At 47.1% G+C, this 18,994-nt stretch overlaps 8 protein-coding genes across 8 annotated transcripts, besides 35 other annotated features; all 8 read right to left on the reverse strand.

Moving 5' to 3' along the window:
- Positions 1–7,362: a sequence feature (areas merged during assembly that could not be assigned to a particular haplotype. This can correspond to areas where the two haplotypes were merged or to regions with more than two copies in the genome that were merged during assembly.).
- Positions 146–198: a sequence feature (A-rich).
- Positions 405–432: a sequence feature (AT_rich).
- Positions 460–502: a microsatellite.
- Positions 614–697: a sequence feature (T-rich).
- Positions 876–907: a microsatellite.
- Positions 965–1,015: a microsatellite.
- Positions 1,178–1,207: a sequence feature (AT_rich).
- On the reverse strand, positions 1,213–2,703 carry Tc00.1047053511809.10 (uncharacterized protein; the record flags this gene model as incomplete). Its single annotated transcript, XM_808553.1, has 1 exon — positions 1,213–2,703. One exon carries the CDS (start codon positions 2,701–2,703, stop codon positions 1,213–1,215), a length of 1,491 nt encoding a protein of 496 aa, XP_813646.1.
- Positions 2,721–2,892: a sequence feature (A-rich).
- Positions 3,022–3,045: a microsatellite.
- Positions 3,058–3,140: a sequence feature (A-rich).
- Positions 3,199–3,252: a microsatellite.
- Positions 3,295–3,316: a sequence feature (AT_rich).
- Positions 3,486–3,537: a sequence feature (T-rich).
- Positions 3,595–3,631: a sequence feature (A-rich).
- Positions 3,640–3,661: a sequence feature (AT_rich).
- Positions 3,864–3,993: a sequence feature (A-rich).
- Positions 4,018–4,064: a microsatellite.
- Positions 4,064–4,087: a microsatellite.
- Positions 4,188–4,213: a microsatellite.
- Positions 4,604–4,643: a sequence feature (GA-rich).
- Positions 4,670–4,701: a sequence feature (AT_rich).
- Positions 4,775–4,838: a sequence feature (A-rich).
- Positions 5,113–5,132: a microsatellite.
- Positions 5,496–5,519: a sequence feature (AT_rich).
- Positions 5,582–6,709, reverse strand: Tc00.1047053511809.20 (methylenetetrahydrofolate dehydrogenase-like protein, putative; the record flags this gene model as incomplete). The annotated part of the gene is made up of 1 exon (XM_808554.1): positions 5,582–6,709. One exon carries the CDS (start codon positions 6,707–6,709, stop codon positions 5,582–5,584), a length of 1,128 nt encoding a protein of 375 aa, XP_813647.1.
- Positions 6,998–7,018: a microsatellite.
- Positions 7,162–7,187: a microsatellite.
- On the reverse strand, positions 7,216–7,896 carry Tc00.1047053511809.30 (hypothetical protein, conserved; the record flags this gene model as incomplete). Its single annotated transcript, XM_808555.1, has 1 exon — positions 7,216–7,896. The coding sequence occupies one exon, from the start codon at positions 7,894–7,896 to the stop codon at positions 7,216–7,218; it is 681 nt and encodes a 226-aa protein (XP_813648.1).
- Positions 7,363–7,445: a sequence feature (areas merged during assembly that could not be assigned to a particular haplotype. This can correspond to areas where the two haplotypes were merged or to regions with more than two copies in the genome that were merged during assembly.).
- Positions 7,446–18,994: part of a sequence feature (areas merged during assembly that could not be assigned to a particular haplotype. This can correspond to areas where the two haplotypes were merged or to regions with more than two copies in the genome that were merged during assembly.) that runs on past the window's edge.
- On the reverse strand, positions 8,478–9,389 carry Tc00.1047053511809.40 (hypothetical protein, conserved; the record flags this gene model as incomplete). Its single annotated transcript, XM_808556.1, has 1 exon — positions 8,478–9,389. One exon carries the CDS (start codon positions 9,387–9,389, stop codon positions 8,478–8,480), a length of 912 nt encoding a protein of 303 aa, XP_813649.1.
- Tc00.1047053511809.50 (hypothetical protein, conserved) lies at positions 9,574–10,200 on the reverse strand (the record flags this gene model as incomplete). Its single annotated transcript, XM_808557.1, has 1 exon — positions 9,574–10,200. One exon carries the CDS (start codon positions 10,198–10,200, stop codon positions 9,574–9,576), a length of 627 nt encoding a protein of 208 aa, XP_813650.1.
- Positions 10,311–10,346: a microsatellite.
- Positions 10,660–10,702: a sequence feature (AT_rich).
- Positions 10,930–14,499, reverse strand: Tc00.1047053511809.60 (hypothetical protein, conserved; the record flags this gene model as incomplete). Its single annotated transcript, XM_808558.1, has 1 exon — positions 10,930–14,499. One exon carries the CDS (start codon positions 14,497–14,499, stop codon positions 10,930–10,932), a length of 3,570 nt encoding a protein of 1,189 aa, XP_813651.1.
- Positions 14,590–14,624: a microsatellite.
- Tc00.1047053511809.70 (DNA primase small subunit, putative) lies at positions 15,019–16,257 on the reverse strand (the record flags this gene model as incomplete). The annotated part of the gene is made up of 1 exon (XM_808559.1): positions 15,019–16,257. The coding sequence occupies one exon, from the start codon at positions 16,255–16,257 to the stop codon at positions 15,019–15,021; it is 1,239 nt and encodes a 412-aa protein (XP_813652.1).
- Positions 16,315–16,362: a microsatellite.
- Positions 16,494–18,299, reverse strand: Tc00.1047053511809.80 (hypothetical protein, conserved; the record flags this gene model as incomplete). Its single annotated transcript, XM_808560.1, has 1 exon — positions 16,494–18,299. One exon carries the CDS (start codon positions 18,297–18,299, stop codon positions 16,494–16,496), a length of 1,806 nt encoding a protein of 601 aa, XP_813653.1.
- Positions 18,134–18,165: a microsatellite.
- Positions 18,375–18,413: a sequence feature (AT_rich).

Below are 18,994 nucleotides of genomic sequence, written 5' to 3' on the forward strand. Positions count from 1 at the left end.
AAATTTTTTCGGGCCTCCTCTGCGTGTGCGCGAGTCCTTCCTTTCGTTCCAGGAATATTCTTCTGTGTTTTTTCTCTTGATTTAACCCACTGATTTCACTGCTCAGGGCCGCGGCAAAAACAGTCCGCACCGTGAATTCGCCGTGAGGGAAAAAAAAAACAAAAAAGAAATAGAAAGCAAAAGGAAAGGCAAAAGAAATACATCTATACATGTATGCATGCTGTACACATACTTTATATATATATATATAAAGAGAGAGAGGGAGGGAGAGAGTCAAATTAAATACATACGGGGGAATTAACGCCATGACCGTACACATGGCACCAAATTAAATGACATGGGAAGGGGTTGCCGTACCTCAGTGCCCTCTCTTCGGGTAGTCGTGATGTTCAAGGCGCAAGCAGTAAAAAAAAAAAATATATATATATATATGTAAACATCACCACGTCTTTTCATAAGTTTTTGTTTGTTTTTTTTTTTTTTTTTCTTTTTTTTTTCTTTTAAACGACACGCATTACAGGAAACAACGGCAGTGGTATTCCTTCCGTAAAGAGGCACATAGATATACCGCAGCCGACTCCAAGGGTCCGTCCACTTCACCCCACTTCTCACGTTTTTTTTTTACTTTTTTTCCCGCTCTCCTTTTTGTTTTTTTTTTTTTTTTTTCTTTTGTTTTCTTCTCTTTTCTTCCTTTTTTGTGTTGGGAATGGAAGGAATTTTATTTTGCCCTCATGTCGCATCTCCACAGCTGCCGCTGAAAGCTGAAATGGAAAATAAAATAAAAAATGCGCCCACACACACGCACACACTCATAAATAAAAACAGGACAAACTTAAATCCAGTGTAATCATCAAATGCAGCAGAAAATCCGTCACAAAAAAAAAAAAAAAAAAAAAAAAAAAAGAAACCAGCAGCGATCACACCGTCCCTTCAATGCATCTTGCATGCATATAAACCCTCTTTTTATATAAAAAATATATATTTATTTATATTTATTTATATTTATGTACATATAAGCGTTGAGAAGTTAAAACAGGCATACATCTTATCATTTATCATTTATCATTACTGTTATTATTGACATTATCGTTATATTATCGTGCTGGTTACCACATCTCTTCAGAGACGCGTTTATTTTTCAGTATTTAACTTCTGTTGTTTTAAAATAAGTATGGAGAAATATATATATTTATTTATATATATTTTACCTTCTCAGGTGATAACCTCCGTCTCTGTAGAAGGTGTCAACGACGATGAAAGTTCCGCACACTCCGCTGCCATCCTCCACAGATCCACTACGCAGCCAAGTTCATCCTCGGCAGACTGATAGGAATCTACTAAAATGTGTGAGGCCCGAAAAGTGTCATTCCTCTCCTCCTGCATTCCCGCTGTAGAGAAGTGTACATCTGTGTTGCTGCTAATCTCCCCATATTCATCCTCTCCCGCATGCCGTCTCAGAGATCGGTCCGCCAGCGCCACAACCCGGCCTATAACTGACCTGCTCAGTTCATTGTTATCTTGAAAATTGGGCAAAAGCACATCATCACTGCCGTCACTCTCACAGTCATCCCGCAAAACTTCGAGAATGTCTGTCACCCCAAAAAAATGGCACTCCAGCAGGACATCGTTCAAAGGCAGAGAACGCTTGTCTATCCTCCCGCCCTTCCGCCAGGGCCACACCCTCCCGCGATCCCCCAAGATCGGATCGCCACGACCGCAGAGTCCCCGGCTCAACAGATCGTCCTCCTCGGGTATGTCATCGGTGTGACTGACGGATGCAACCTCCAGTGGCACTTGCCTTCCCTCCTGTGCAAACCCAGACAGCAACTTACCCAATTGAGGTGTATAATTCCTTTCTGTCGAGACCCTGGGGTTCAAGAGAAGCCCCAAATCTGTCGATGATGGATGGGATGCTAGGGCATGACGTTTATTCGTAGTCGTCATTCCCTGAGACGGAAGCTTGGGTAATGGAGCCAAAATTGCCACCGGCCTCGCATTTCTATCGTTCATTGAAGTGCCAGCAAGCGGAAAACCTGTCAGGACAGCAGAGAGCGGCGTGTGGAGCTCTCTTGTGGCGTACGCTTCCAGGCGCGGGTGACGTAAAAAAAGTTCCTCCTTTTCCTTTTCGCCCCATTCGCGCAGCATATCAATGGCAATCAAGGCCTCATCATCCATCCGCCCCGAACCTGCACAACGCGGCGTGTGGATAGGCCCAGGCGGAGTTAAAATGCGATCGTCCGTCCTTTTACCGCTGGATATTGTTGATTTCAACTCGTGATTGAACGGCGCCACGTCATTCCTCTCCAACAGCCACCGCCACGAAAACACCGCAGATGTCACTTCATGCCGCGAACCTAAATTTGACATGTCGCTGCCGCTTCCCACTCTCGAAAGAAGACGACCAAACACCTCACCATTTGGCATGGCACCGCTGCCTTCTCCCTGATGCGTTTGGTGATCACTTCCCTCCTCCTCCTGCTGCCGTTTCTCCAAATGAGGCGTTGGGTCTGACAGGATGTGCGTCCTCATTAACATTTCGCCACTATGCACGCAAACACGCAACCCGTTCGGCCGCACAAAGTCACTCCTTAAATGACTGATGCTCGCTAAAACATATGAGCCCGACGACTCCGTGGCAGGATTCAAAGTATTGGTGGTGTTGGATAGGGCCACAGCTGCGGATAACGTGCCAATCACCTCCATTTATCGTTTGCACCGGCAAAAACGAAAAAAAAAGTAATAATAAAAAATTAATATTAAAAAAAAAAAAAAACCACACAACAACAACAACAAAACCACCCCCGGGCAGTAAAGAGACAAGAAAAAAAAAAAAAAAAAAACAGAAAGTCCTCCCTCAGAAAAAAGAAAACGAAGCAAAAAAGAAAAGCAAAAGCAGAAGGAGTACAAAAGTCAACTGTACAAAAACAAATTTCTCCAGTAACCCTTGTGTGTGTGTGTGTGTGCACAAATTCCCCGCCCCTCAACCCAAAAAAAAAATTTTTTCCAAAAAAAATTTTCCACACAACAACAACAACAACAACAACACCGCCAGGCAGTAAAGAGACAATAACAAAAAAAAAAAAAAAAACGGAAAGTCCTCCCTCAGAAAAAAGAATACAAAACAAAAAAGAAAAGTAAAAGCAGAAGGAGTACAAAAGTCAACTGTACAAAAATAAATTTCTCCAGTAGGCCCTTATTTGTGCGTGTGTGTGTGTGTGTGTGTGTGTGTGTGTGTGTGTGTGTGTGTGCGTGCACAAATTCCCCGCCCCTCAAATCGTTTCACTCCGCCGCACCAAAAAAAAAAAAAAAATTTTATGGCTCTTTCCGAATTAATTGACGTTTTAACGGTGTCGCTTCTCCCACTCTATTTTCTCTCTTCTCCCGCCTTGCCGTTCCGTGCCGAGTGATGATATATACTTTTATACACGTGTATGCACTTAAGGATGGAAAGAGAGAAAAAGTGGGAGTGGCGGATTTTGCTGCTCTTTCTTTTTTCCTTTTTTTTTCTTTTCTTTTTTTTACGTTTTTGTTTTTCTTCGTCGGTGTTGGCGGCCGTGTCAATTAAAAATCACAAGGGAAACGCGGGACGCACAGAAGAGAAGAAAAAAAAAGACAAACAAAAAAAAAAAAACTGTGCTCTAAATATAAATATAAATAAAAACGAATTTCCCTCTTCAAAGGGGGAGAGGCGTGAGTGAACCAAAACGGCGGGCTCCCCTTCTTTTTTTCTTTTTTTTTCTTCTTCTTCGTTCGCCGCTTTAAGCACACAAGCCAGGGATTTCGTATGGTGCCAGACACGTAAACAGGCTCAGAAGACAAATAAGAAGAACCGCCGAAAAGAAAAACCCCCCACCCACAGGCGCACAGAAACAAACAGAAACAAACAGAAATAATAAATAAATAAATAAGTGTATTAACAAAATATTAATAATTAAAAAAACACAAGGAAAACGGTGAGAACAACAAAAACAACAGCAACAATTAAAAAAAAAAAACTATCGACCTTTTTTTTCTTTGTCTCTCTCTCTCTCTCTCTCTCTCTCTCTCTCTCTCTCTCTCTCTCTGTGTGTGTGTGTGTGTGTGTGTGCTTCCTTTCCTCTCTCCCCCTCTCCTTTTCCCTGCCACTGGGTTGTCGCACAATCACCACCCGCAGGGAAGACCGCGCCAAACAGCAACTTCAACGGAGCAAAAAAAAAAAAAAAAGAAAAAGAAACTCAAATTAAAGTGGACGCTGCCACGCCGGAAAGTTGCTGCTGTCAGCGCAATTCCCCCTCCTCCTCCCTCACGTATGACGGCGATTTAATGCTCCGAGCAGGCGGTGGAGTCAATGCCGTCGGCCTGTTTACAAGCGTCTGCAAGAATTCGGGGACGCGGTGTCAATACTGCCGCTGGCACCAGCACCCCTTTGCGTTGTGTCTGCACTTCACGGTTGCGCCCCTTTCAAAACCCAAAAACGAATTGAGCTCGAGAGTCTGCAGGAGTAAAAAAAAAAAAAAAAAACGCCTCCCTTCGCCTCCTCCCCCTTCCCTTCTTCCTTCAAAGCCCAACCGTCAAAACGGTGCGAATGTGGGAACCGACGCTATCACGTGACCATCAAAACAATAGAGAGAAAGAGAGAAAGGGAGAGAGAAGTGAGACAAAAAAGTTTGCGCCGCATTCCACGTAGGAGAAAAAAATTAAAAATAAAATTTTGTTATTTTTGCTTTCGTCGTGTTTTTTTTGTGTGTGTGTTTGTGTGACAAAAAGACTGGCAAAGTCCAAGCAACAGTGGCAGAAGAAAAAAAAAAAAAGGAAGAAAAAAGAAATGTACAAAAATAAAATAAAAATAAATAAATAAATAATAAGACTGCGCATTAACCTCAACCGTAGCCGGTGGGTATTTCACCTTCCATCCCACAAATACAGCCACGCCATAGATCGTGTGTGAAGTACATAAACACGTATTTATACGTAGTAAAGGAAGAGGAAAAATAACAGGTGCTTACACACATCTGTGCATGTCGGCACAACCCGCTCAGACTGATTCCCCATCCACACGTTAATAATATACATCCTCGTAACCGTGGAAAGGGATCGGGCGGAGGCACACTGGTGGGTGACACACAGAGTCACAATAATAATAATAATAATAAAGAAGTAAAATGTGTTATTGCAGCACACAACAGGGAAACGGAACACAACAGAAAGTAAAGCGGGGTGGGTTTTACCGGAAGATGCAACCCAATTTGTCGATAATAAAATTAAAAGGGCACAAACCAAAAAGAAAAAAAAAAAACAATAAAAAAGGGGAGACCATCCTCTGTGGAAGCGACGCCCCCCCCCCCAAAAAAAAAAAAAATTGCACAGTGTTGTTTTCCCTTTTTCTCCTTCTCCCTCTCCCTGAGCCCGTCCCAGTTCGCACAGCCGTCACCTTTTTGTTCCCCGCAAGGCGCAGACTCCCTCAGTGCCTCTAAAAACATCTCACAAACAAACTCGACGGAAACCAAAACAAAACCAAATAAAAATAAAAAATAAAAATACACGTATTGCCCCTTTCGTCGTGGCGCAACAAACCCCCATGCACTCCAACCGTCCTTCCTCGTCATCCCACTTTGCCAACGCCAGCACAGTCATGGGTATCGACGCCCATCCTGTTGAAGTCGGCCTCCGTGTGGCCTTCGTTGTTCCATTCTGCATTTCCCTGCGTTGAAGCAAGAGGAGAGAAGAGATTTATATGATTTTTCGCCAAAAGGTGGGCCTTAAGTGTGTTTTGCATCAAATACGCAACCGTCAGTGGGCCAATGCCCCCTGGCACTGGTGTGACCGCAGCCGCCTTTTCACGCACGGATGCCAAGTCTACATCGCCACATACACGCCGAGAGCCAGATGTCATCTCTCCTCCAGATGCACAGTCCTCGTTGATAGCCACATCCAGCACAATTGCCCCGGGCTTTACAAAATCCGCCGTCACGACACGTGGTATGCCAAGGGCCGTCACAAGAACGTCCGCCTGTCGGCTTACCTCCTTCACCGCCTCGAGATCATTGGAACGGCTGCAAAGAGTCACCAGAAAATTATCCTCCTTCTGCAACAATGCAGCTGTCGGAACACCAACCACCATGCTCTTGTTGATAATCACAGCGTGTAGATTTTTAGGCTTCTTTGAGGGTGTCGGCACGACCGCCGTCCTATTTGCCAAATACGAAAAGAGCAACGCATGCACTGCCAGCGCCGTACATGGAACAAAATATCGTCCTTCATTCAGCAGACGTGAGGCCAGCGCTTCCTCCTTCTCTGCCGAAGAGCCCCTATGCACAGCCTCCTCGTAGATAGGGTTTCCATCCAAGAAAAGACTTCCTGCATTAATTGGGTGAAGCCCATCAACGTCCTTGCCAGGGTGAATACACAGGAGAGCGGGACGCACACGAAGATGCGATGGAATTGGCAGCTGCAGAAGAACCCCGTCAAACGCATTATCATCACTGATGCGGCGGAGCTCTTGATGTAGCCGCTCTTCTGAAACGGTTTCAGGGAGACTAAGAAGGTGGAAACGAATACCGCATGCCTCAGCTGTTCGTTGCTTCACTGAAACGTACCGGCGTGAGTCCTGGCGGTTGCCAACCATAACAACCGCGAGACTCGGTGAACAACTAAGACGTGCCACCTCATGTTGAATGCGCTCAATCAGTGTGCCACTAAGAGGACGGCCAAGGAGTATCTCGGCCTTCATAAATGTGTAATGGTTTGGTGTGTGTCGTGTTTATTTTACCCCTTCCTCTTCTTTGTTGTTGCTGTTGTTGTTCCTTCTTCGGTCTTCCCCCTTCTCTTCCCTGAGAGTCAGTACAAATGTCCACAGACACGCGTCTGTGTCTTTTTTTCCTGCGCTTTAATTTCCTCTTCTTTTTCTTCTTCCCTTTCCTCCTGCGGGTGTCCTCTTCACTCACACCTCCCCCATTGTGTCCATGTCGCAGAAGAAAAACATGTGGTTAAGAAAAACAAACAAACAAACAGTAAAACAAAATAAATAAATAAATAAATACGGCAGACGGGCAACATGTCGGTTTGTCGCAGACACACCCGTCCGTTATTCTTCGCACCAACGGGAAGGACACCACAAAAAGGGAAAAAAGTAAACTCAAAAAAGAGACAAACGAAAAGCAACAACGAGAAAATATAAACAATAATAAATAAATAAATAAATAAATAAAATGCATATCAACCTCCCGTCCCGGTGAATCAGGCAGAAAAGGGGATTAACAAGATGATGGCTTCCTCCACTTTGCTCAGGGGCGGTAAATGGGGGAAAACACTTGACGGATCCAAAAATGCTGTCGTGTATTCTGTAGAGGTGCCGTTATGAGTCGTGTTGCTGTTGTCATTAGTATTGCTCCCCGCGTTCACCGCCAGCTCTGCAACAAACTCTGTCAGAGTTTTTTTCAGCTCCTTCAAAAACATAGAGCCGTGTGGTAGTTGGCTCCACGCATGAAGGGCACGGTCAAGAGATGATGCGCTCTTCACCGTCGCACCATCCGTGTTGCCACTCCCCAGCAAATGTGATGATGATGATGATCCCTGAAACTCCTGCAGCACCTTCTTCCAGTGGCTCTTCTGACGGCGCAGCTCCAACACCTCCGCTTCCACCGCCCGCTGTTGTGTGGTGAGCGCCTTGTACTCCGACTGCAGTTCCAACCCTTCGGCCTTCGTGTGCGCCATACGGGCCACCACCGCCTCACGCACAGCAAGGCACTTCTCCAGCTCCATCTCGGCGGCTGCTTCCTTCTGTCGCAAGTCATCCAGAAGGCAACGCCGTTGCTCCGCCTCGCGCTGCATGTCAGCGATGACGGCAAGGAACTGCTGGGCATCTTTAACAAATGTGGTGTCGTCCTCCGCCAAGGGAGTGATGGCAAAAGCCTCCATGCAATGTCTCCGCCCGCCTATTTCTCCGACAAGTAAGAAGTGGGCAGGAAGTCATGCGTTTGTATGTGTGTGTAAGAAAAGCAAACACACACACACAAAAAAAAAAAAAAAGGGTAAAAATATGCGCTTGGATGAGGTATTATTCGCCCCACCCACAAAGTAAAGGCAACAACAAAGAGAAGATGACGGGTTTGGTTCACTGCACCCAACATCCCCTCAAAAGTCAGAGAAGACTCATCTCAGACTCTTACATCCGCAAAGAATTAGTACACAAAAGCGCTTCGTGATCGCCGGACTCGTTGTGAGGTCAAGAAATGGCAGTCTTTAAAAAGAGCCCCAAATCCCACCGGAATTCCCTCCACGCAAAAGGCGGCATTGGGTGGGTAGGTGGGCGTGATGACAACACAAAACAACAACGACAAAAGAAAACATAAGAAGAAACAACGAAGGCTCATTGCAAATAGAAAGCAGAAAGCAACAGGAGGACAGTCCATGGAAGAAAAAAAGAAACCGCCATATTTTACATTTGGGCATCGTGCAAAAAAAAAAAAAAAAAAACCAAAACGCAGCAGACCATAACGTCAGGGTGCAATTGAGTGAATCACCGTCTGCGGTTTGCCCTTCATGGTGAACTCATAGTGCGGGCTGCGGTACCCCTCACCACGGCAGTAGAAGGGGCAGTCCTCTACCGACACAAAAGGGCAAGGTCCCAGCACGCCCAAATTCTCAAACACAACAACAAAAGGACACAAGGCAGGAATATTCCACGCATCCCGAAGTTCAGCGCGTTCAATATACTTCCGAAGGCATTCCTCGGCATGCAGAAGTAATTTCATCTCCCTTTCAAACCGCATCTTGGCACCCGTCAGCCACTCCACTCGACGCTTGGCCTCCCGCAGACGCCACTCGTACGAAACAATGGATCGACGTGTTTCCCACTCCTCCCGAATAATCTGCTTGATCCCATCGGCAAAACATTCCCTAATCCAAAGCGTCAACCGATTATTTTCATTCTCATTGGATGCATTCATGTTGCGTCGAAACGCTACAAATGCATTTATACTCTCCACACTGAATTCCGCCTGGCGTTTCAAATTATTAAAGGCATCACCTTCTGCCTTGAGTAGTTCCTTATGTTTCTTTCGCTGAAGCACTAAAAGCCGACGCAGTTTATCCTTCACCAAAGCTACGGAATCCCCCTCCTCCACCAAAGACTCGTCACGTGCAATCGATTTGTGCGTATTGCCGCCGCCATTCCTTGCGGAAAATCGCACAGATAATACATTCGGCAGCGACCCACTCCCTTTTTCACCCCGCAATTTCTGCCCAGTAGTGGGCCACGGACCACTCACGGCGTCATCCGTGACGGAATGTGTTGGTGGCGGTGGCGGCAGGACACTCGTTTCAGACACTCGACCACTGGCTCTTTTTCGGACGTGGGCTGTTGTGGAGCCATTGTCGTCTGCATACATCGACGCTCTTCTCGCAGCCATTGGTGCGCAAAACTACAAAAAGGCACAAACCCTAAAAAAAAAAAAAACAAGGACAGTATGGAACCTCTTATTCTCAGAATGCATCGGGTGAAGGAAGATGGAGGCTAGGGGAGGCATTATTGCGGTGCAAACATTATTTACAGAATTCGTCAAAAATCAATATTGTGTACACAATTCCATAACTCTACCCATGCACAAGGCGTGGAAGAAGCAACCGGCAAAACCCCTCAAAGTTTATCGTATCGCTGAAAGGTGTTTCAGAAGCGGCGGTGAGAATCAACTGTACAACCCCTGCACTGACATCCGCACCCGCGACACTTTTCCCAAATTCTAATAGTGCCTCCCTTGAAATTACAAGCCGCGCATCGGAGACAACATTAAACACACTCCGAAGGCACGCCATAACCATCCGTGTTCGCCGTTCCTGCGATGACCACAAGGCATCCATGATGGCATAAACCTCGCCAAGCGTCACCAGATACTGTGGCGACCATGACTGCTTAACTGCCTCGGCAAACGCCTCTCGTATCTCATTCCGTCTAAGCACTTCCGTCTTTCCGTCGGAAGGAAAAAGTGCGTTGATAATAGGCCTAATCTGCCAAGATTCAATACGTCCAACATCATCTTTATCCCACGCAATAAAAAGAAGCGACAGCTGCTGTTTTTTATGTTCAATAAAAGACGAAAGCGGACGAGAAGACGATATAATCGACGGCGTCGTAGGTGCCTTCACCAAACTTTTTTTGACCCCAACTTTCCTCGTGATGTTCCCGCCACGCTGCGTCTTCTCACGCCCCACACTAGACCTCATCCGGGACGGGAATCCAAAGCGAAGTAACAGAGGCACAAGAAGCAAAGTAGCAGGCAGAAACAATCAGATGTCCGGACAACTCCGCTCAAGACGCATATAAACTTTGAAACAAAATAAGAAATAAGAATAAAAATAATAAATAAAAAAGAGGGATGGAAAGAGTTAAAAAATAAATTAAGAAAATAACGTCAGATGCCCAACCGTACAACAAGTACAAATGAGAAACGCCAGATGTATTTAACTTCTTGTTCTTTTTCCGTTGTATTTATTCTGCTTTGCGGGCGCATCTATTTGTAGCCTGCCCCATCATCATCATCATCATTGTTTTGTTTTGTTTGTTTTTATTTTCATCGGTTTCATTTCTCTCTCCTTCTTTCTTCCCGTCTGTTCATCGTGCGTCTTCTTTCCTCCTTTTTGCTGTGTTGGTTGTTGTTGGTTTTTAAATATAAAAACACACACAAAAAAAAAAAAAAGAAATATGTATTATATATATATATATAATCGTCCGTTCTAACATCATTCAGCCAACCGCCACAAACGCCACCTTTTTCCTCTTTTGTTTGTGTTTTCTTTTTTTCTTTCTCCTCTTCCTTCGTCTTAATTAAAAAGCCGCAAGTAGCGCTCCCCATAAGTTACAAAGGAAATCCGCTTGCCCTCAGGCACATGAAAATAGAGAATCGTATATTACCCATTTAACTTGTCTATTTCTTCCTTTTCGTAATTGTTGACTCACGACACCAGACCTGCTGCCCGCATTTGCATCCAAGAAAAGAGTAATCGCTGCTCCGCGTTGTCAAGCACATTCGCCCAGATGCGGGCCACAACGGAAGTACATTGTTCAGCTGCAGCGGTGATTAAAATGCGTCCAATGGAGGTTGCCTCTAATGCACGAGCCACATCGAGTTCGCTTGCACCGTCTTTGATGATGTGAATTAACGCATCACCATCCTGCAGCTTTGCTCGACGGAGAATCTGAGTCAAGATGTCCTCCCGCAGCTCGTCCTCGAGCAAACAGGCAACTTTTGTGGCATACACCCACGCATCCAGAGACGACTGCTTCAGTAGACGCTGAACGAGTTCCGCAGGGCCCAATTCCATGTTTTTGGTCTCCGGCAGCAAACACATCTTCTGCGCCGTCACCATCTCCTCATCAAGTCGCATTGCGTAATATGTGCTCGACGTCGGGGCGCCTGCAGCCACCCAAGCCAACTTTGCCATGGACAGTGAGCGCGAGCGGTGCGTGATGAGGTCATCGCCGTATGCAAGGTATGACGGTGACTGCACCCCCTCCGCTAGAAGCGCCTCAAATGCCGTTGGCTTCACCAGCCACGCCAATTGTGGCGCATCCCGCACAAGAAAAACGTCACGCGCCAGAGTTCCAGCTGCGTAGTCCGGCACAAGCTCTGGAAGTAGCTGCAACTCCCACTCTCGGCGTTGTGCTAGTAGTGTATGAAGAGCGATATCAAACATATGCACATTTCGCTGGCAGTAATCACCAAGTAGCTTATACGATTCGTGCTCTTGCTGAGGATCCTCAACAGGTTTGGCGAGGCAAATGGACACAAGGATCTCACCCACGGTAAATTCCAATGCAAGCTCCTCACAGAAACGCAGTACCGCTGCCCCAATCGTCGCATCTGCCGATGGACGTGGTGCACCAAATGGATATCCCAGTGGCTCACGCAAAAAGGGTTCGCGAAACAACGTCCGCCGTATCGCGTCTGCGTAAAATGAGGGGCCTCCCTGTGAATGGGTCTGAAAAGAAAAGTGAATGATTAGCACAATAAGATCCAGCAAACGTAGCTGGTCTGTTGCAGAGACCTTCCACAAGGATGGTAAAGTATTCTTAGTCGCATGATTCAGCGATGCCACCATGTTGTTGCTTGACGCAGTCACTTCTGCTAGGGTACTTGACAGAGTTATGCATGCACTTGCTATCTGAAGCTGAATGCCGTAGTCTTCCAACTCGGAGCTTGTCCATAGCATCATACAGACGTTTTGAGGCACCTTGTACAGTGGAGCCATATCCTCGCGAGACTCCCTAATGGCTCGTGTAACGAGCACAAAAATATTCGCCATCGCCATCGCGTCATCAAACTTTGTGCGCTGATCCACGAGTACACTGCGTTGTGTTTCTTGGAGGTGTTCCCCCAACGCCTGCAAAAGCGTACTGAGCCGGCTTGGCTCCCCAAAAACGATTTCCGCAGCCGTGGCCCGTGCATTCAAAGAGTGTTTTGAATCGTTCTCGTTGCGAATCGTATTCGCAACGCGAACAATCGCCTCGCGCAGCAATTGCTGACATCGTTCCTTTTCTGCGGTGCTGCGAGCCAGACGAAAGTACTCTTCCACAGAAGAGTCCGCGTCCGACTGCCACACTCCACTGATGGCGTGGAGATAAAGTGGCGTCACCAGATCAAACTCCACGTCACTGCTGCAGTTGGTGGCGGTGGTAACTGAAAGAGGGTAGGAACTGTCATTTTGTAAACGTCGAATCGCCACCATAGCGAGCAGCGCCTCCTGTGTAGACAGTATTCGTGCAATTGCCTGTGCCTGGAGACAGGGACCAATTTCATTGTTAAGGAGCACAGTCAGAAGGAAGCGACGGTGCTCTTGCTGGCGCCTGACAAGGTTGTTTGTCACATACATAACCATGTTATCATCCTCCACGTCAAGGTCCGCACGTGCCCAATTGCCCTCATGCAGTGCCTGATGCGAAGATATGCCTTCACTGGCCTCCAATACCGCTGAATCCAGTGACATCTTGGCGTCAATGCGCAGTGCGTGTAAGATTCCATCGACATGGCGCACCATATTAAACAGCCCTTCACGTTTTCCAGTAAAGTGCGACTTGCGCCATGCATCAGAATAATAATCTTCTTGATTATCCTGGACGGAAGCGGAAGCAGAAGCAGAAGCAGCAGCAGCTTCAATCATCGCTTCATCTGCATCCACGACAGACTCCAGAGGTCCATTGATGTCTAACGTCACAATCCGACCATCCGGCAATAATGAACTGCCAAGTGGCCGCTCCACACCCTGCAACACGTGCACATCCTCACTCGAACATGGATGGCGAACACCCACTCGGTTATTAAGACGAACGCAATAGTGACCTGAAAGCACTGTAACCATTTGTTCAGCTTCATCAAGATAAATGCGTGTGTGATGCGATGGAGATTCCGCCACACTTCGTACCAGTGATCCAATCGATTGCATACTCAGCGTTTGTCTCACTGCCCCACTAAAGACATCCATTGTGACAACTTCCAAATCAGGTCCATGTCCGTCGCTTGGCAACAAATACACCAAGCAACAAAGTGCTGATGCTGTTTCATCAAAGGCCACCACGCGCCCCTTACGCTGAAGTACTGTAGAGATGTTTGTGGCCCATTTCACACGAACATCAGCATTTTCCTTGTGCCATCGACAACGACTTGAACCAAAATCCAAAAGAAAAACTTCAGATGCTGCATTAATAGCCCATAACTCGGTTGCTTGCGTTAAATGAAAGCGCAGCAATGTGAACTCATGGCCAACTGCATCGACAACGCCATAACCATCACTGCCGCAGCTGCTGTTGGTTCTATTGCGACTGCTATCCTTCGATGACGACTTCCCTGAAAGCCAGGAGCGCCACCAACACCCAAAAGAAAAAGAAACTGGGGTGGTGCGCACCGCCACTGAACATTCAACGCGATCAAAGCCAACGACGATGCGTTCGCCCTCGGCCTTGATGGCAATAAGCACCAGGCCAGAGACAGTGCCCACGGCAGTCAGCATCGATTGGCCCTTCCGACAGCACGCAAAGGAAGAGACAGTAAGAGTGCCCTCATCGCTGTGAAACTGAAACTCGACGGAGTGATCAAGACTGGAGACCGCACCATAATCTGTGCAGAACGCCAGCGACTCCTCCTCAGGACCGATCTCAGAAACAAAAAGAGGTAGTCCCTCATCCTCTGTAAAAGTGGGAATCGGCGCCATGCGAGGAGCGCTTCGCAGCCAAAAGGGTTTGTTCATGTTCCACAGACGAAGAAGACGTGTATTCTCATCCATGATCCAACAACTATGAGTACCCATGCCTGAAAGAAAAACCGATGGACGGATCGTAAGATCACCAACAAGAATTTCCGCCTCGGCAACAGAATGTGGACGCACACGCCCAATTCCCATCGGCACAAAGGAGTTTGCTGCCGCCACTATAGGTGCTGCCAGCTGGGTTGAATTCCCTGGTGCCTCCATGCTGCTCAACGGCGAGCGCTGTGTCCGGGCGACTTTTGCGGGTGGAAGGAACGCAAACATCAAACCACCTCACCCTTCAGTGTATAAAACCCCCCACAACACACTGCTCTGATACTCCTTTACATTGATTTGTCAATATCATTTGTTGGTAAAAAAGAAAAAAAGAAAAAAAGAGAAAAAAAAAAGATGCAGAAGCATAACAAAAACCACACAAAAAAGATAATAACTTAAGTAATTGTCATCGTGTGTATTTACACAAGAGAGTACGTAGTGAGTCATGTTCCTTCTCCCTCACACCCCTCAACCCACCTCTCCACTTGTTCCTCTCTCCATATGTATATATGTAATATATAATACTTTAAAAAGTTAGCAAGTAGTGCAATCCACAATCCACAATTACCGACCGTGTGAGGAGCCTTTTTCTGTTGTATTTTTTGTTTCATTGTCTACTCTCCTGCACTTGTTTAAGCTCTATGGGAAACTTCTATAAACTTATCCATTGAAAGGTGGAAATGACGACAATGACGACGGTGGTGGCGATAGCAAAAAAGCGGTAAACTCCCCATCGACACACCACACCTAACGCTCCTCCATAACGTCTAGGCTCATCTCCTCTAACATTCTTTTTAATGGCTGCAGCCATTTTGAATCCATGTGACGGTTCAACAACATCTCCTGCAGCTTTGGGGCGTCTGTGAGTGGGTCGAAGGAGACAACGTCGTCCCACTCGAGTGGACAACAGAGAGATGCCGTGCCGGGATGCACACAAAATGGAAGCTTCAGGAGATGGTCTCGCCGTGTAGTGACATGCTCATCCAGTCTTGGGTACATGAGCAAAATCTGCGCCGCCGCCGTAACATTTTCCGCGGCATCGCCCAGAGCTCGTATCACGTAGGCCCAGTCAAGCACATTTCCCTCCTCAAATGGAACCTGCTGCGTAAACCGCTGCTCCACATCCCGGCGTGAGCCCATTTTAAGCGCTGCGACAATCGCCGAGTACACAACACCTGCACCTTTAGGGTGTAAGACGCTGTTCGGATTTGACTCTGAAGACTCCAAAAACAGCCGGGTGAAGGCCGGGTCAATGACGTCACGCTGCACACGGCGAATGGTGGGGTGGATGGGTTTGCCGTTTACAAAGTCCGCCACTACAATCTGGCGAGAAGCCTTCGGAACCACCACTGTTAAGTACCCCACAAGCGCAGACCGCTCATCATCGTGCAGCTTACAAGCTCGCCTGTCACACACCCACAAATGAATGCCGCGTCGGCCGGAGAAGACGGGCAAAATGTAACGAAAACCAAAGTCCTCTTCAAGGATTCTTCGCAGCACGTGGGCTGCACAGGCCATCCACGTCCAACAGTAGCTGCAAATAGATTTCCCACTGCAACAGGACCGCACGCTATCGTAGTCACTCATATCAATATCAAACACCAGCTCACGTTCCAGAGGCAGGATGCTTGATGCACTCTGTTTTTGATTGGGACGAATCGTATACACCGCGCCAACATCAATTTTCTCTGGAAAATAACGAATAAGATCGCGACGAAGCTCTGCAGAGGTGCTATAGCTTCGGAAGCGTGAAAAGATATCCCCGAGAAGCGTAAAACAAAACTCCCGCCGTGCAAGATAACCCTCCGCGACGATGTTTCTCTGCTCCTTCTTGACGACGTCATTCGACACGGGAGGGGAGGGGGCGGCGCCGGTTATATCCGTCGTTTTCTCTGCTGCGGAGAAGTCGTACGACAGCCACTGAGTCACGAGTTCGACGGGGTACACAAACTCATAGAACTCCCGCAGTTGGACCTCATCCAGCATTCCTCTTGCCGCGACTAACACAAAAAGCAACAGGGAGATACACACATACACACTCCCAAGAAGAAAAAAAAAAAAAGTAAAAGCAAAAAAAAAAAAAAAAAAGAAGGACGGCATCAAAAAATCCAAAGAAAATCTTTTTTTTTTTTTTTTTTTGCCCCATTAAGCCAATAAGAGAATCATTTAGAATGGACACAACACACACACACACACAAATACAGAAGACGTCAAGAAACGTTTCAGTGAAAACGGAGAGGTGGTAACTTTGTTTGTTGTCGTGCAAAACTAGTCGACTCCAACAAAACGTCGTTCACTAACGCTTTGCGGTAATGCGCCCACTTTCGGTGCCTATTGTATTGCCTTTCAATGTCCTCGCATGAGGGGTATCCTTTAGCAAACTCCTTCAGCTGTGCGTACTCCCGCTCATCAAATATATTTCGGCAGTGGTCATGTGTTAACATGTAGAGAACACAAGTAGACTTCGTGTACACCGTGGCTTGCCGCTGTCGCGATGCTGGAGGAAATGCGGTGTCAGCCTGCTTTGGCGTGGAGATGCCGGTCCGCATACTGTGGTCATCCGCAAGAACTCGACGCGAAGAACACCAAGACGCGGTGTCTTCTAGAGCATCGTAGTTAACTGGTGCCTGTAGGGCGCCAAGAAGTACATCATGCCAATTTTTCTTAGACCAGATTCTCTCAACGTCGGGCTTCCAGTCCACATTATGATTGAGCAAGCCAAGCTCACCAAAGAACTCTCCCTCACGCAGTGTGACAATTTCCACCAGCTTCGTGTGTAATGACTGAAGTCGCACCGACGACAGTGTTGGATCTACAGGAACAGACGGCATGGCCGTGTTTCTCCCAGAATGCAAATCTCGAATTCGCTGCCACTGCGGGGAAGTGTGAGGTTGATTAAAGGCCGAAACACTCCTTGGCTCTCGCCCTCGTTCCTGCTGTTGTTGATGGAGTAGCGGTATGTTGCGTGCAACAACACATTGGCCCTCTTTGATAAAGTACATCGCGTCCGACTCCATCCCTTGAGTGACCACCACCTGTCGCCAAGAGGCGCGTAGTGGAACAAGCAATCGTGCAGCCTCCTCGTAATCCTCCGCCGTCCAGTGAGTGAAGACCTTCACGCGGAGTTGACGCCGCAGAAACAACACTCGTTCTTGAATAACCCGTTTTTCAAGGTCGCCAATGAGTCGATCCAGAGCGAGGTCCGTGCCACGCGTCAGACGCAGCAACATGCACTCACCGTCTGTTTCGTACCAAGACCCCTCCGGCAGCGCATTCACAGTCACGGGCAGGGCAAACACCTCGTATGGCTCAACAAAGGACTCCACGGAAGTTTTTAACATGGGCATACGCAAGACAACCCTCCCGCAAAGAAGCACATATACATGGTTGTTTACATGAGTCTCGCCAATCGCGTGTTCGCAGGTTCGTTTCCTTTCCGCATCGCCAGTGGGCAATTCAATTATGGAAAGAAGGTCATCCACCTCATTTGGTGGTGTAGGGACGGCAGGCGCCGTTGACATACTGGGGAGAAATGCGGGACAAAGATGAATGGGAAGACTTCCAGCAAGCAACATTTTCCCGCGCACCCGCAAAATTTCCATGTGCGCGGCAATCACCACCAAATCACTCTCAACAAGGGACTCAAACCGTGTAATACGCCGCAGCATTTTGAGGCAAAGGTCCTTGTTTTTATCCGAGCGGTACACAAACGGGTATTCGAGAGAAATTTTCACCTCTTCCCACGATGCAATTTCCTGCTGCAATTGCTGTGAAAACCGATCTACCGCATCGCGGGGCCCAAGCCTCGTGCTCTTCTTATTATTATGATTCTTCTCGAGCGGTAATATCGACTGCTGCGGAGCCTCCTCCTCTTGCTCCTCCTCCTCCTCGTCCGCATGTTGTTTAATTTCCTTCCTATGCCTTCGCACCTCTTCGGCATCCTCAAGGGCCAGCTTGGCTTCCGCCAGCCCTAATGCCTCATCCAAGAAGCGCTTTTCCACTGGTGTGAGCGCATTCAAAATGCTCATGATGCGTACACGCCAACTGGCAGACTTCCCGGGAATTAAAGTACGCTTGCATGCATTTTGTGTGTACGTGCGTCGTAAATTAAACAATTAATAAAATAAAAAAAAAATTTTAAAGAAGTCAAAAAATTAACAGCAGCCCGTAGAAATAAACAACTGACAAAAACACAAAGAAGTAAACTACGCCAAGGATAAAATGACAGACAAGCGATTTCAAAATAAAACACATGTAGGAAAAAAAATAAAACGATAGTTTCGGGAAAAAAAGAGAAAAAAATTATTTCGTTCATGCAGGCTGCTCCAAATGTTCAAAGGCGCAGTCCTCACACGCACCCATCCAAAAACATAAAGCCGCCATGAAGAAGAACCGCGATCTCCACCCAAGGCGTCCTCCTTCCAACCCTCACGCACTGCATCTCTGGCAACCTAACAACGCAAAACGATGGAACGTCCGTTGCCACACACGTCTCATTTCATATTTCTCCCGTGTGTGGAAAAAAAAAACGGAAAAGAAGAGTCCATTCTGCCTGTTTATTTGTGTTTATACATGCACTCCCCGCCAGTGATTGTCACACAAAAAACAAAGAGTTCTCCAGCCAAAATTCCCTCCATTGTGTCACGCAAACAAAAACAAAGCGTGGCGGAAAGAACAAAAGAAAAAAAAAAAACATATGGCGGTGCAAGGATATTTCAGTGTG

The sequence above is a fragment of the Trypanosoma cruzi genome, genomic scaffold, assembly GCF_000209065.1.
Source record: "Trypanosoma cruzi strain CL Brener 1047053517171 genomic scaffold, whole genome shotgun sequence".
Classification (NCBI taxonomy): domain Eukaryota; phylum Euglenozoa; class Kinetoplastea; order Trypanosomatida; family Trypanosomatidae; genus Trypanosoma; species Trypanosoma cruzi.